We start from the raw sequence: 16,507 nt of genomic DNA, 5'->3' as shown, positions 1-16,507 counted from the left end.
AGCAAGTTTTTCATTGCACCTGTGCGCACATGTACTTGTGTATGTGACAATAAACTCGATTTTGACATTTCGGGTCGAGGCCTTTCACCAGTCCAGATGAAGGGTCTCGACCCGAAACGTCAACTGTCCACTTCCCTCCACAGATGCTGCCTGACCCGCTGAGTTCCTCCAGCATTTTGTGTGTTGTTCCAGATTCCAGCATCTGCAGTCTCGTGTGCTTCTGCTTAGTTATTGTACAGGTCACTTACTTTCACAGACTTTGTTTTGAACCTTAGACCTTGAGCTCTGGAACATTCATCCTTAATTCTCAACATTTCTACCTCTTTTCTTTCAAGACTTTCCTTAAAACCTACTTCTTTGATTGAGCCCTCCCACATAGGATCAGAGTCAAATCTGCTTGATCACACATGTGAAGCATATTGGGACGTTTTCCTATATTAAAGGTGCTATATAAATGACAGCTGTTGTTGAAAATGTACGTTAGACAACAGTGGAAAAAAACAGTCACATGGAAATCTTGATGATGTGCAACAATTAACCTCTGGTATGGACTTCCAGTGTTTTTCCAGCTGGAAGTCGGACAACAATATGAGAAATAAGGGAATAGATTGGGATTAGTGAAAGCAGGAGGTGGTTTAAATGGAGCATAAATGCCGGTGTGGTATCCTTGGGTCAAATAGCTAGTTTCTGTGCTGTATAATCCTATAAACTATTTTCAAGGACAGCAAGGAAGTTTAACATTTTCATGTTAATATGTTCTTGCATTTGTTTTTAATATCTGGATGCAAATATCAAAATTGATGGAGGTAAACTCACTCTGATGGATGATTTCATTCACACTCTGGTATTGTACCTGGAGACAGAAGAGCCTGCAGATGCTTTATTCTGGCGCTAAAAGCAATCTCATGGAGGAACTCAGTGGGGTCAAGCAGCATCTTGACTGAGTCTTGACCTGAAATATCGACTGTCCATTTCTCTCCACAGATGCTGCCTGCCCTGCCGAGTTCCTCCAGTAGCTCGTTTTTTGTTGGTATTGTACTTCTTTCCTTTTAGTCTTATTTCCTTTTGTGAGTGTGGCATCTGTTAATCTATCCTTGCGTCAATGCACTTGCATCGTTAAGGCTCAGAACATTTTAATTGGTAAATTACTGGTAAATTGGTTTATTATTGTACAGAGGTACAGTGAAGAATTTTGTTTTGTGTGCCATCCATACAGATCATTTCATCACAACAGTGCATTGAGGTAGTACAAGGGAAAACAATAACAGAATACAGAATAAAGTGTTACAGTTACAGAGAAAGTGCAGTGCAGGCAGACAATAAGGCTCATGGCCATAACGAGGTAGATTGTGAGGTCAAGATTCCGTCTTGACATACAAGGGGACCATTCAATAGTCTTATAACAGTGGGATAGAAGTTGTCCTTGAGCCTGGTGGTACGTGCTTTCAGGTGTTTGTATCTTCTGCCTGATGGGAAAGGGGAGAAGAGAGAATGTCCACAGTGGGTGGGGTCTTTGACTATGGTGGTTGCTTTACTGAGGCAGCGAGATGTATAGACAGAGTCCTCGGAGGGGAGGCTGGTTTCCATGATGTGCTGAGCTGTGTCCACAACTATCTGCAGTTTCTTGCAGTCTCAGGCAGAGCAGTTGCCATACCAAGCCGTGATGCATCTGGATAGGATGCTTTCTATGGTGCATTGATAAAAATTGGTGAGGGTCAAAGGGCCAAGTTTATTTTAAATGAAGAAGAAAGACAAGAATTACATTTACAAAGAACATTTCATAACCTTGGAACATCCCAGTAAAATGCTTTTGAAGTACAGTCACTATTATAATAGAGGGAATTTGAGCACAGCAAGATCCCACAAATATTGGTGCAATCTGGTCATTGTTTCCTGTTGATTGGTGAAGAATAAATGCTGGGCAGGCCACATCACTCACAAGCCCAACACCAGACTCCTGAAGCGTTCTATTCCTAGTTCTACTGTGGAAGGAGATTATGGGGACTCAGTGGAAAAGACTCAAGGATGTGCTCAAAGCCAGAAATGAAGAAGTGCAGCATCCCCACTGAATCCTGAGAACCTGTAACGCATGACCCCTCAAAGTGGAGAAGGAGCATTTGGGATGGTATTGAGAAGCTCAAGACCATGCATCAGGAGCACACCGAAGCTCTGCGTAAGCAGTGGAAGGAGCGCACCACCCCACAGACCACAACCCGCCAATCAACCCCTGCGGAAGAGATGGTTCTCATGGTGGCCTCATCAGCCACCGCAGAGCCCACAAAACCAGAGTGGAGCCAAGTCATCCTTGATGCTGAGGGACCAATATGAAGAGGAGAGGAAATGTTGGCCATGTTGGCCCTCTTTATCCAATTTAGATAGAGCTTTGATTTAGCATCTGATCCAACGATCCTGTGCCATAAGTAGGGGTTACAAGATGAATACACTGGGGTTGTGTTAGGAGCCTTATGGATTGAAGGACTGAGGCTCTAAGACTCATTTGGGCTAGGGTATGGGACCTAAGGAGTGTGGCCCTGCTTCCAAAACTGGTTGGGTTTCTTCTCTTTTCCTGGCTATGGAAGATTCAGGTGTGGAAAGGGATTGACATTGACTGGACTTCCAAGGCTCTGGGCAGCAGTTAACTTTCTGGATGTGCATAGATCAACTACCACATGTTTCAGGAACACATATGTGATCTGAATTAATTTGAATGATTTATCATCTATATTTAATATGTAATAGTTACCACAGCAAGGCAGGTTTCAGACACTAACACGAGGCTCAAATGAATCAGCAATGCCACAAGCTTAACATAAATATTCTTGCATCTGGTTTATATCCTGATCCCATGAGAAAATAATCGCAAAACAGCTGGGATCCCTTACCCTGTTGTTCAGCAATGTGACTGAAATAATAAACATTATTACTGAATTAAATTAGCTGACCTGAAATATTTTTGACCACCATTCCAAATGCTTCTATTTTAATTTGCATCCTTTTCAAGCAGTGACATTTTGTATTGTTTATCCTGCCACATTACGTTAAATTATTTAATTGGTGGCTCTTAGTGAAAGATTACATGCATCACAAGCAAGTGCTTAGGATTTCTGTGTGAATTTTAAAAAATACTGATCCATATCCTTCCTGCTCCAGTCCATCAGCTTCACTTGTGAAGGCAGCTGCCATTTTAGGGTTAAAAAAAAACTTTATCAGTGGATATATATTAGGCTGCCTTAATAAAACCCAGCATGCAGACTCAGCCAATCTGATACAGCCTAACAATGGTGTAAGAGAGCCTGCAGAAAGTGTGCCTCCAGTTCTACTGTAGATGTAAGAACAAGAACCTAAGGATAGATCCTGGAAAGCTTCGAGTTGCTGCTTAGTTTCAGGAACACAAGATTGGATGAAAGGTATCTGAAATATTCCAGCGTTCCCTTTAGCAGAGCATCTCGCACAGAGTTAAAAAATAATCAAAGGAGTTAGAGCTGAATTCCTGGAAGCCAAGGTAAAACTGTTTTACAATTTTTGAAAGCAAAGATCAGATATTTCAGGTTATCTGTGAGTTAGCTTGGGGTTCTCAATGTGAAGTTTTCACATTCTGGCACCTTACACTACAGTGTGTGGAAAAAATTAGGAAAGATCCCAGTCCTGGCTTGATAAAGAAATATCTATCTTTGTGAATGAACTATTCTTTTTAAAAAAGCTACTGTGAGGTAATGTAATAATAATTGTAAATATATACAAATGAGTTTGGGTAATCTTAATGAAAATAATAAAACAGTAACAGATTTTCAGGTGTTCCTTTGCTTTATAACTTTCTATTTTTTTAATGACTATCCTTTGTCATCCAATTTTCCCCATGATTTTTTTACAATTCTGGAACACATGGGATGATGAATAACCTCTAACTTTGATTGACAATGATGGAAATATATTTTAAACGCAAGATGATGTAAAAATATATCTCAGCCTACACTCTAAACTCAAACTCTACAAACTTGTGATAACAAACCGTAAACTCCTCTGCAGTGAATTCTTCACACACTTTCCAAAAAAACTTGGCTCAGTTCTTACTGCGTGCATTATTTCTTATTCAGCAAGTCTACATATCTAGGGATAACCCGAGACAGAAATATTTACACTTTGCAACTTGCAACTTATTGACACTTTGCAACTTATTGACATTTTGCAACTTGATGCTGCACGTGTGGTCTGAGAAGCAATGGCTTGGCTCCCTGTTACGTTTACTCTCACTGACTTACAAGCCTCAGGTTGAAGGACAGCAAGTAAGCTGTTATTACAGTACAACCATCCAGCACCTTAGCCACTCGGTCTATGTTTCCATGTATGTATGTTGATGTTCACCGTTGTTTCATCCAGTGCCCGACAGTGAGCTCTGCACTGTGTATCCATGGAGCAGCATCCGACCCCATTTTACATTCATACCTTCAACCCCCACATCACAATTAAAATAAGGGCGAATATGTTTAATGTGCTTTCCTTTTGATTTTAGCTTGTTAACCCAAAAATAAAACCATATGGTATAAATCAAGTAACATTAGTGCTAGTTAATGGGCTTCATGATGTACCATAAAGCTGACAAACTCATTTGTTTCTTGGAGCTTACTACTTTCTGCCTTTTATTCTTTCAATGCTTTTTCTTTAATGTGGTCTACTGATTAGACCAATGGTTACAGTACATCTTGTATTAATTGCACTGAGCCCCATCTGCAGAACTAGAATAATGCTTTAAACCTTTTACTTTGTACTCAATAATAATAACAACCGTAATTTCTATCCTGTGACGTAACAAAACACCCAAAATGCCTCATAGGAAGATTGCCAAACCAAAAAGTAATGATGCTGAGCCACATACAGCGATATTAGGATATTAGGGTAGATTTAAAATTTGGCCAAAGAATTAGACTTTTAGAACAGGATGGAAGATGGGATTAGAGGTAGAGCACAGGAACCTTTGTAACTGAAGGCATAATATTTGAATTAAATTCAAGGATGGTCTAGAGCTATAATTTGAGGAGTGTAGACACCTCAGAAGGTTTTAGGTAAGGAGGAAATTTCAGGAATAGGGAGTGGGGAGAGTAGGTGGATTTACAAACAAGGACAGTTGTAACGTTGGTCGGGAAGCACTGGTGAAGGGTGAATGGATCTTGGTACATGGTTGTGGATGAGCTCTTCACAGAGTGGAACAAGGTAGATTGGTCAGGGGTGCATTGGAATCAGCAAATCTGAATGTAATGAAGACATGGATGATCAGTAAATGCAGAGTGAAATAAGATCTTGGAGATCTTGGCTTTCTGCCGGCTGTATTTATTCAGCCGTAACATGTAATTGATATTTGATCCCTAAGGGAACCAGTTGTGCACTGCTAGATCAATTATCATTGAGAAAGTATTCATCGAGAGTCATAATTTCTTGAGCCACCAAGTCAGAAACAATGATTGCAAATTACTGTATTTCCCTTTGATATTGAGATGCAATGGGGGAAATCAACTCTGTTGAAAATTTAAACCAGATGATGTAATTTTTCAAGATGATTAGGCAGATATAAACATATCCAGGTATTTATGTCTTTGTTACTGTTAAACACACAGAAATTCCATTGTTTTGCTGACAAGACTTCCACCTTCTGTGTAAATTTAGATCTTACTCACATTGTAATTTGCACCAAGGCTCATTCATCCATCATCCTGTGCCTGACTCCCAGTGAAGCAACTTTTAGACATAAAAATTCTCAGCTTTGTTTTCAAATCTTTCCATGAACTCATCCACACTTTCTCTGTAATCTCCACTAGTCCTATAACCTCCTCCAAGTCGGCCTGTGAACTATCCCCAATTTAATCATTCCACAGGTAACAAAGCCTTCAGCTTACAAGGACTTAAATCCTGGAATCCCCTTTCTAAACTGTTTTCTCTCTCTCTCTCTCTCTCTCTCTCTCTCTCTTTCTCTCTTTCTCTCTCTCTCTCTCTCCTCCTCCTCTAGGATTTATCGTAAAACTTATTTCAATGTTGCGAGGACTATATAAATGCAAGTTGCTTTTTAAACCTTTTTACAGGCTACATTGTGGATCAGGAGGCTCCTCCTCCAGGCCCTCAAGGTAGCCTTGGTCCTCTCTTATATCATGGTTTCCACACCCATCTCACTCCTCTGTTATTTAATGCTTTCGGAAGAGCTGCTGCTTTCCTTTTAATGCCCACTTGGACAAGGACTTAGTTTGAAGCCTCATCTGAAAGGCAAATGGAGTACTGTGGTAATATACAGAATGGCGGCAGAAAGTCCTTTGTTGCTGCTATTTGAGCAGCCTAGTTTATCCTTCGGAAGAATTTCATCCTGAATCAATTCAGTGGTCTTTATTTATTCATCTAAGGAATGAGTATGTCACTGCATTTATTGTGCACCCCCAACTGCTAGAGGACAATTAAGAGTCAACCACATTGCTGGGCCTGGAGTCACGTATAGAATAAACTGGTTAGAGACAGCAGATTTCCTTCCTTTAGAGGATAACAGTCAACTAAGTAGGGGTTTTTACGACAACCCGCTATTTATATTGTTGCTATTATTGATATTAGCCATTTTTTAAATTCCAGATTTTCTATTTACTTATATTTAAATTCCCTAGATGCCATGGTGGGATTCAAACTCATGGATTAATGGCTTGGGTTTCTGGATATCAGTCCAGTAAGATAACTCTGCTTCTGCACTTATGTTAGTTCGCATTTCCAGCCTTCTCTATTTCATGTCACATTTTCCATTATGTTTATACAGAATATTTTTCACACGGATTTGGATTCTCTTTTGCCCTTTTCACAAGACCCAAAGAAAGAAATTGCATTTGTTATAATTTGTTTCGGCACTATCAGGACTTTGCAGCAAATGAAGAACTTTTGAAGTGTGTTCACTATTGTAGGATAGGAAACAAGGCAGCAATTTGTACACAGTAATGAACATCTGCTTTAGTGATGTTAGTTGAGAAACAAGTAAGTGTAGGATACCAGGGAGAATTCACATTCTCTTCTTTGGAACATCCACCTGTGGCTGTTTCTGTCCACTTGAGAGGGGAGAGAGAGTCTCAGTGTAACATTACATCTGAAAGACAGAGCGGTGTTTCTCCGGTTCTGTGCTGGAGTATCAGTCTAGGTTTTTGTACTTGAGTCCCTGAAGTGGGACTCAAACCTTCTGACACCTGTGTTCATTATGTTATTATTGAACAATAATTTGTTCAGCATGTTACGACCCACTGACTGAAATCCTCACCAGATGGATTCATTTTCAGGCTGTCAGGGGTGCAGTGGAGCCTTTATATTTCCCAGACTACTTCCTGTGATTCATCTAAATGTTTCCATCAGTGTACAGCAGACTGTGTGTTAGCATTTCAGTGATGGCTTGCTTTTGTTTAAGGATTTCTTGATGTGACTCCCTATGCAGCAGCCCTTCAGTTTTGAGGCACCATTTTCTCAGAAAACGTTCCATTTGTTTTGTTAATTATAACTGCTACTATACCCCTCCAGTTTTCTAGTCTCTCTTTGTTTCCCATTTCTGCTGAGCCGAGACCCCTGCAATTTCGCATTTTCCTGAGGGAGAGCTATTCAGGAAACCCTCTCAATGTGAGACTTTTAAAGGGCAATACTCAATGTTGATGGCAAAGTGACCCGCATTTCTATTACATCTTTTACAATGGTGTTATAGAATGCCCAGAATTTTTTTTACAGCCAATGCAATACTTTTTTGCTGCATTCACTGTTGTTAAGACAAAACAGTAGCCATTTTTTGCACAGCAAGATCCCAGAAACAACAATATGATTATGACCAGACCAACCTGCTTTAGTGATGTTGATTCAGCGATTAAAAATTGGTAGGGACACTGGGGAAAATCCCCCTGGCTTTCTTCAAAATTATGCAGGGGAGTTTTAATTTCCTGACAAAAGGCAAAGTGGGCCTGGGTTTAATGTCCATAAGACCATAAGACAAAGGAGCAGAAGTCGGCCATTCAGCCCATCGAGTCTGCTCCACCATTCTATCATGAGCTGATCCATTCTCCCATTTAGCCCCACTCCCCTGCCTTCTCACCATAACCTTTGATGCCCTGGCTACTCAGATACCTATCAATCTCTGCCTTAAATACACCCAATGACTAGGCCTCCACAGCCACCCGTGGCAACACATTCCACAGATTCACCACTCTCTGGCTAAAGAAATTTCTCCACATCTCTGTTCCGAATGGGAGCCCTTCAATCCTGAAGTCGTGCCCTCTTGTACTAGACTCCCCTACCATATGAAACAACTTTGCCACATCTACTCTGTCCAGGCCTCGAGAGAAAAATGGCACATCAGACAGTGCATTGCTCATTATATGATGGACAGTCAGCCCAGATATTTGGGCTCAAGTGCAACTTGAATGCACAACCTGCTGAACTGGAGTTGGAATTCGACATGCAGGCATTTAGGGGGTGGGATTGAAAACTATCTAAGCAACGGAAAGCAGGCATAATGAAAGATGGTGGCTCTCTGTGGGAAAGCCAGAGTTTGCTGAAATTGCACAAAGCCCCCATTCCAGCTCTCAGCTCTTTGCACTATGCATCAATGATACAGACATGAAGAGCAAGAATAAAGAAGCTGCACTAATATAGAGTACTCAAATACACCTCAAAGCACTGCAAAATATTTTACAAGTAGTGAGAAATATGAGAAAAAAAAGACTCCATCTAGCCCGGAGTTTGTACGTTCTCACCGTGCCTGTGTGGGTTTCCTCCGGGTGCTCCGGTTTCCTCCCACATTCCAAAGACGTACGGGTTAGGAAGTTGTGGGCATGCTATATTGGCGCCGGAAGCATGGCGACATTTGCGGGCTGCCCCCAAAAATCACTGCACAAAAGATGTATTTCACTGTGTGTTTCGATGTACATGTGACTAATAAAGATCTTATCTTGTCTTATCTTATATTCAATTGTACCAAAGGTGACACTAGCTTCAGTCACACACCTTGGTCCCACCACATCTAATAATCTGGTTAGCCAAACTTCAGTGATTTCAGGATTGAAATCATGAAGGCAACCCCAACAGCTTTTTATATGTGAATCTGTTTCCCCACCATCCATTCCTGAATTCTCCCCTGTATGAGCCTGTCATGATTTTGTTAGGCTTCTTTCACCTGGAATCCCTGCATTCTATGGATACCTCTCAAAATGCTAAAGCCTTCAATCAAATCCCAATATAACTTCTTATTTTCAAAGGAAGACAAACCTAGTTTTTGTAATTTCCCCTCATAATTTAATATGGAGCCCTGGTAACATCTTGATGAATAAAACGTGCACTGATTCCAAGTCAAGTGATGATTCAGGAGGTAGTTTAATTGCCATAACGATCTCTCCATCTATTGCACTGGTGTATGAATCATTACTCCATTTTAGTCATAGAGTCATAGAGTTATACAGCACAGCCCAACTCGTCCATGCCAACCAAGTTCCCCACCTGAGCTAATTCCATTTGCCTGCATTTGGCCCATATCTCTCTAAACCTTTCCTATCCATGTACCTGTCCAAATGTCTTGTAAACTTTGTAATTGTACCCACATCCACCACTTCCTCTGGCAGCTCATTCCACAAACACACCACGCTCTGTGTGAAAACATTCAAGAGGCATCTGCACAGGTACTTGTATGAGCAGGGCAAAGAGGGATATGGAATTAATGCAGGCAGGTGGGATTAGTATAGATAGGCATGATGGTCAGCATAGACGTGATGGGCTGAAGGGCCTGTCTCTCTGCTGTAAAACTCTAAGACTCTAAGTAAAGTTCAGTAAAATATGAACAAGGACGAAAATGTAGAAATATGAAAACGTAGGCATCGACATGCATAATTTCATTAAAGAAATGCTCCAACGTACATGTGACACTGGTGCAAATGTTGTCCATATTTGTCCTTTGTTATCCCTTCCAAAAATACAGAGGGAGAAGGCCTTTATATCAGTTTTGACAGTAAGTTGCTTCATGACCTCAGGATAGGCCCAAGTCCCCATCGGCAATGAAATACTTGTGAAATGAAATCATTGTTATACAGGGAAATTTGCACACAGCAAGATTTCATAAACAACTTTGTCAACTCAGTAGTTAATGGGGATTGAACTATTCTCTGCCAGTTGTCTTAAAAGGGTTTCTTGAGAATTGGTAGCGCATTTCCCCCACGCCTGATTGACTTCAGTCTAAAAGAAAACCAGCTGTGGTGTAAAACAGACTGCTGATTTGCAGTGACTCCATTTTATGCAAGAATCAATTTTACCAATCTATTAGCTGAGAGGAAAACACTGGCCAGGACAACGGGAGAATTCTTCTCCTCTTCTTTGGGTAGAACCATGAAATCAGATGGAGCTTCTACACTACACTAAATTCTAGCCCAAAATGGGAGTATGGCTTGAACCAATGTCCTCCTGTTTCTGAGGCAAGAATACTATCACTTAGCCAACTTTCAGAATTTTAGCAATATTAAATACTACCATATCATATTCAGGGCAGGCACGGTAGTGTAGCGGTTAGCATAATGCTTTACAGCGCCAGTGACTCGGGTTCAATTCTGGCCACTGTCTGTAAGGGGTTTGTACATTCTCCCCCTGTCTGCGTGGGTTTCCTCCAGGTGCTCCGGTTTCCTCCCACATTCCAAAGACGTATGGGTTAGGAAGTAGTGGGCATGCTATGTTGGTGCCAGAAGTGTGGCGACACTTGCGGGCTGCCCCCAGAAATACTCTACGCAAAAAGATGCATTTCACTGTGTGTTTCAATGTACATGTGACGAATAAAGATATCTTATCTTTCTACTGTGAGTAAAAGGAAGATCTTTTCCTGTTTGTTATTGTGAGGTAAGTATTTATTTGCCATAACCCAGATGCCATGAGCAGATCTTCTTGTTAGAGCAGTTCCATTACCTCTGCATGGCTTGCTTGAACACTTTAGAGGCCATTCACATAGAGTCATAGGGTTATAGAGTTATACAGCAAGGAAACAGGCCCTTAGGCCCAACTCATCCATGCTGACCAAGTACCTACCTGAGCTAGTCCCATTTGCCTGCATTTAGCCCATATCCCTCAAAGCCTTTCCTATCCATGTCTAAATGCCTTTTAAACATTGTAATTGTATCCACCTCTACAGGTTCCTCCTGGCTGCTCGTTCCACATACCCACCACCCTCTGTGTGAAAAATTTGCCCCTGAGGTCCTTTTAAATCTTCCTCATCTCACCTTAAACTACCCTGGTGAAAAGACTATGACCATTCACCTTATCTGTGCCCCTCGTGATTTTATTGACCTCTATAAGGTCACCCTTCAGTCTCCTACACTCCAGGGAAATAAGTCACAGCCTTTCCAGCCTCTCTTCATAACCTAAGCCCTCCAGTCCCAGCAACATCCCCGTGAACCTTTCCTGCACCCTCTCCAGTTTAATGACACCCTTCCTATAGCTGGGCGACCAGAACTGCACATAATATTCCAAGTGTGGTCTCACCAATGACTTGTACAGATGTAACATGACATCCCAACTCCTGTACTCAACATCGTGACCAATGAAGGCAAGTGTGCCAAATGCCTTCTTCACCACCCTGTCTACCTGAGTCTCCATTCTCAGGGAATTATGTACTTGTACCCCTTATCCTCTCTGTTCTACAACCATTTACTGTGCCAAGTCCTGTCTTGGTATAACTTATGCATCACCTGGCACTTCTCTGAGTTAAGTTCCATCTGCCATTCTTTGGTCCACTTTACCAGTTGATCTGGAACCCATTGAAATCCTAGATAACCCTCTTCACTGTCTGCTACACCACCAATTCTGGTGTCAACTGCAAACTTAATCACCATGGCCACTACATTCACATCCAAATGGTTAATATAGATGACAAACAACAGAGGACCGACCCAGTACCTTTTCCTGCAGCACACCACTGGTCACGGACCTCCAATCTGAAAAACAACGCTCCACTACCACCTTCTGACTCCTTCCACCACACCCATTTTGTATCTAATCAGTTAGCTCACCTTGGTTCCCATGTGATGTAATCATCCGGACGAGCCTACCATGCAGGACCTTGTCAAAGGCCTTGTTAAAGTCCATGTAGACAACATCCACTGCCCTGCCCTCATCAGTGCTCTTGGTCACCTCCTCAAAAAACTCAAGTTCATCAGACACGGTTTCCCATACACTGAGCCATGCTGACTATTCCTAATCAGTCCTTGCATTTCCAAACGCTGGTAGGTCCTGTCCCTCAGAATCCCCTCCATTAACTTTCCCACCACTGATGTTAGACTCACCGGTCTGTAGTTCCCTGGCTTGTCCTTGCAACCCCCTTTAAAAAGAGACACAAGATTAGCCACCCTCCAGTCTTCCTCCACCTCACCCGGCTAAAGATGATGCAAATATTTCTCCCAGAGTCCCTGCAGTTTCTTTCCTTGCTTCCTACAATGTCCTACAATACACTTGGTCAGGCCCTGGGGATTTATCTAGTTTTACGTGCTTTAAGACTGCCTGAACCTCCTCTTTTGTAATGTGGGTGTGTTCCGAGATATCTCTATTCATTTCCCTTGATTCCTTATCTTCTATGACCTTCTCTGCAGTCCATAGGATACGATTAATCAGAGGTAGGCAGACAAATTGGCGATATTAGATCTACTTCCCTGGAGAACATAACTGAATAAACTGTGCTTTTGTAACAGACCATTATCATCCAAGATCCTTACTCTGGAACCCAAAGTGTGGAGATCAGGCGCTGTGGATGACTCGCCTGGCAAGACAGCAGTTGCGCTATTGCATTCATCCAGATTCAAAGGGTCCAGAACAGTTAATCATGAAGGCAAAGGAATGGCAAATCAATGATAGTATACATAGTACACAAGGATATATGGTGAAAGATCTGAGTGTGATCACTGGCCACCTAGAGACAGCAGTCAATTAATATGGTAGCACTCACAACATGTGGCCAGGGCTGAAGTGGTGGCCACAAGACACAGGTTTAAGGTGCTGGGGAGTAGGTACAGAGGAGATGCCAGGGGTAAGTTTTTTACTCAGAGAGTGGTGAGGGCGTGGAATGGGCTGCCGGCAACGGTGGTGGAGGCGGATACGATAGGGTCTTTTAAGAGACTTTTGGATAGATACATGGAGCTTAGTAAAATAGAGGGCTATGGTAAGCCTAGTAATTTCTAAGGTAGGGACATGTTCGGCACAACGTTGTGGGCCGAAGGGTCTGTATGTGCTGTAAGTTTTCTATGTTCTATGTTCTATGTCTAAACAATAATTGAATATATTTTGAGCATATTTGTTAGATTATTAAAGCAGGTAATCTTAAAACGTTGCTACTGAACCACTGGAATTGTCTAATGATTATCGCCCCTGAGTTGAAAGTCATGGGTTCATTACCTCACCAGGTATTTGAACCCAAGATGAAGGCTAAGGGAGTGCTGCACTGTTGAAAGTACCATCTCTTGAGGAAGAAATAAAAACAAGGCACTGCTGACCTCTTAAGTGGATGTAAGCAATCCGGTGGCACCATTTGAAGTGCAGAGAAGTTCTTCCTATGATCCTAGACAATATTTATTCCTTAATCAGCATCATTAATGCAGAATAAATAGTGATGATCGCCTTGTTGTGGGAGCTCACTGTTGTCAACTTGGCTGCTGCCTTTCTTATATTGTGACAGTGATTTTACTTCAAAAATAATTCACCAGCTGTAAAGAGCTTTCCGCCGTCCTGAGATTAGGAAAGGTGCTACATAAATCTAGGATTATATCCTTAATGCTTTCCAAAGCATCAGTGGGGCCACAGTTTGGTTATTGCATACAATTCTTCAAAAAGACATTGATGAGAATCAGGTAATTGAATTGGGAACATGGAATAAAGCCAAGAGTCACAAACCAGACTCACAGCACCTAATTTATCTTTAGTGGTAAAATAATTAAGTTGGACGGGTTCCAACAAGTAATTCAATATGAACGTAGACTTGAAATAGCAGAGCAAAACCAAAAGGCACAAACCACAACCTAAAGCAAACCCAGGCCCAGGGAGGGATGACGTTCAACATTTCTGTACGATTAATGGCTGTATTATTATGATTAGGAGGTTCAGCTAGCAGGAATACATAAAGAATCTCTGGTGCGTATTGTTATATCTGATTACAGGTCCTTGCCAGCTTACAAACACCCAACTTATGTACAGCCCATACGTATGAGCGAGTGTTTGGGAGACCAACGGGGTGGATTTCCCAGCTGCTGCAGGGCTGCAGGCAACTGTTCTTGACACTAACTGGAATTTTGCCGTATTGAACCCACAAAGAATACATTTTAGTTAACACGTTGATGTCCATTTTGTGAATCCTATCCAGAGACACGTATCCTTTGTAAAATCATCAAGGGCATTTAAAACCTCTTCTGCAGTAAAATCTTTTAAAAGAATATCATTACTAGCTCGAAATAGGCTCCAACTAAATTTGTTAATATCAGCTTTATTATTAAGAGTGGCAAAAGATGATTTAAGATGCTTCTCCACACTATCGATTCCTATGGGACAACCCGGCTCTGCAGGCATCGGTTCGTGGCCTCATTTCTGACTTACCAGCTGTCCGGGTTACAAGCGGTTCACAGGAACGGAAACCTGCTGTAACCTGGGAGGACCTGTAAGTGACTTTTGTCACGAACCAGCAACAAAAGAAACACACTGAGCATGATTTAGTGTTAAAAACTATTTTATTAATCACTACTTATGATAATACGTAAAATAAAAGTAAAAATGTTAGTATGTTAGAATTCAAAAATGTTAAACCTTGAACGTTAACCCCAAAACTAAACTCGTCGTGTGTGTGTGTGACAAAGTCCAAAACTCCAAGTTCCTGAATGGTTCTTAAAGTTCAGTTCCGCAAGCCATAAGGTGAAACATGAGCAAAGGCTTCTTCAACAACCACCGTTGTCTGAAGATAAGATGTAGATGTAGAAAAACATAGAGAGAGTACATACGAAATCCAAATGTTCCACGATGGAACCCAAACGACACTTCAGTGTTTACTCGGTAGTGACTTCCTCACCCCGAAAAGCATCCGAACCGTGGTCGTCCACACACAAATACCTGTTTCCTTCTACAGGTCAGCAACAAAGTGAACTCCACCGGATTACTTCCAACTTCCATACATGGATTTCAGTGGCAAACACAGTTATTGTTTCTCATCCATCGATAGAGAAAAACAAGCAGGCTGGTGTCTCTCTCCCTTCTCTCTCTCTCTTTCTTCTTCTAACTTCTTCAACAACGTCATTACGTCCTTTATCTTCTATTGACGTAAGCACGCCCCACACACACATACACACACACTCTCTATCTTAAAGGGACTTTCACTGAGTCCGTAACACCTCCCACCTAAAAAAAAAATTTTCCCAAGAAAATTTTAACCGCGCATACAGTTAGTAATGTTAATAATTATCATGCTACACAACTACAGACTATCAGATTAGTACAGATACATGTTTCCCATTTAACATCGGGAAAGACAATCAGCAATCACATTATCTTTGCCTTTAATGTGAGTTATCATGAGATCAAACTCTTGCAAAATTAAACTCCAGTTTAACAGCCTTCTGTTCTTGTTTTTGACTCGGCTCAGAAACACCAATGGGTTATGATCTGTATACACAGTCAATGGTTTCTGAGTGGTGCAAACATATACACTGAAATGTTGCAAGGCTAAAACAAGCGACAGTAATTCTTTCTCTATGGTGGAATAATTCTTTTGATGCTCATTAAATTTCTTTGAAAAGTAAGCTACAGGATGGTCAATATCATCAAGGTCACCCTTCTGCAACAACACAGCTCCTGCAGCTTCATCACTGGCATCTACTGCTAATGAAAATGGCTTTTCAAAGTCAGGTGTTCTGAGCACAGGATGGTAGCATAAAATGGCTTTCAGCTTCTCAAATGCTTCTTGACAAGAATCTGTCCAAACAAACTTTACTCCCTTCTTCTGAAGATTAGTTAGGGGAAGAGCAATATCAGCAAAACTTTTACAAAATTTTCGATAATATCCAACCATTCCCAAAAATCTTCTAACAGTCCTCGTACCTGTGGGAATAGGGAACTCAGATATTGCTTGAACTTTTGCCTGAACAGGAGCTTGCTTGCCTTGACCTACAACATAACCAAGATACGTCACAGTGGCATGGCCAAATTCACTTTTAGCCAAGTTAACTGTAAGGTTAGCCTTGGAAAGTCTTTCAAACAACCTTTCTAACGCAGAGATGTGATCCTCCCATGTATCATTCCCAGTCACTAAGTCGTCAATGTAGGCATCTGTATGTTTTAACCCATGAATCACTGAATTAATCATTCTTTGAAATGTTGCCGGAGCATTTTTCATTCCAAATGGCAAAACATTGTATTCATACATTCCAGAAGGGGTTACAAAGGCTGAAATTTCCCTTCCTCTATCTGTTAATGGAACACACCAGTACCCTTTTAGTAGGTCAATCTTTGTAAGAAATTT

General features: G+C 41.4%; 1 protein-coding gene across 1 annotated transcript in view; it reads left to right on the top strand.

Annotated features, from left to right (window-relative positions):
* Positions 1-2,145: 2,145 nt before the first annotated feature.
* LOC127578577 (keratocan-like) overlaps positions 2,146-16,507 on the top strand; it is a 30,861-nt gene continuing 16,499 nt past the window's right edge. The window contains exon 1 of the mRNA XM_052030726.1: positions 2,146-2,288. Within this exon, the coding sequence (XP_051886686.1) occupies positions 2,146-2,288 (143 nt within the window). The remainder of the gene's footprint in view (positions 2,289-16,507) is intronic.

This window comes from Pristis pectinata, chromosome 15 (genome assembly GCF_009764475.1).
Source record: "Pristis pectinata isolate sPriPec2 chromosome 15, sPriPec2.1.pri, whole genome shotgun sequence".
Taxonomy (NCBI): domain Eukaryota; kingdom Metazoa; phylum Chordata; class Chondrichthyes; order Rhinopristiformes; family Pristidae; genus Pristis; species Pristis pectinata.
This window is presented reverse-complemented; position numbering and strand designations above follow the sequence as displayed.